The 723-nt window shown below is 39.0% G+C and overlaps 1 protein-coding gene across 1 annotated transcript; it reads left to right on the top strand.

The window, feature by feature from the left end:
* Positions 1-61: 61 nt before the first annotated feature.
* On the top strand, positions 62-717 carry LOC107735294 (VIP peptides-like; the record flags this gene model as incomplete). The annotated part of the gene is made up of 3 exons (XM_016547026.1): positions 62-193; positions 339-447; positions 546-717. Coding segments are annotated over 3 exons (250 nt in total), but the record flags the coding sequence as incomplete, so codon positions are not given.
* Positions 718-723: the final 6 nt, after the last annotated feature.

The following is a 723-nucleotide window of genomic DNA, read 5'->3' as shown; positions in this document are numbered from 1 at the left end:
TGTAAATGCATGAATGTAAACTGTGAATTCATGTCTGACATATTTCTTTATGCGATTTTAGTGATGATTTGATGGAAGACCAGGCGCCGATGAAGCGTCATTCAGACGCAATATTCACAGACAACTACAGCCGCTTTCGCAAGCAGATGGCGGTGAAGAAATATCTCAACTCCGTTCTCACAGGAAAGAGAAGGTATTAAGCACCAGCACGTTGTTGCTTTTGTGTGTTTTACCAAATGTTTTACTCAAAGATGTTGCTAATACTCTGAACCAAAGAACGCGTTCTATGATGTTAAGCAATAAAAAGGGTATTTTACTAGTGTTTTTCCTCTCTTCAGTCAAGAAGACCCACCTAGCATGCAGGAGGAATCGACTGGAGGTGAGACCACATATCGGGAGAGCTACGATGACGTCACTGTAGACCGACTTCTGAATCATATACCATTGGTATGTTAGATGGAGACGTGCATATGGCTTTGTATTAATAAAAGTGCTTGCAAACTGGTGAATAAAGTTCATTTAAATACTGATCTTTTCTCTTCTAGCCTCTCTGAGGTCAGTTTGAAGACAAGAAAACAACTCTTCGAGACCATCATCATAGGTTTTCCATTTACACAGTCTAGTATAGGACATCAGCATACTACTAAAAGAACGTGTTGAAAACGAAAATTGTGGTTACCTATGACGTAAATGTTTGCACTGTACATAGAAAATAAACTTTGA

Source organism: Sinocyclocheilus rhinocerous, unplaced genomic scaffold (genome assembly GCF_001515625.1).
Source record: "Sinocyclocheilus rhinocerous isolate Xijiao unplaced genomic scaffold, SAMN03320098_v1.1 C35952626, whole genome shotgun sequence".
Taxonomy (NCBI): Eukaryota; Metazoa; Chordata; class Actinopteri; order Cypriniformes; family Cyprinidae; genus Sinocyclocheilus; species Sinocyclocheilus rhinocerous.
Note: the sequence above shows the minus strand (reverse complement) of the source record. Positions and strands in the feature narration are given on the sequence as shown.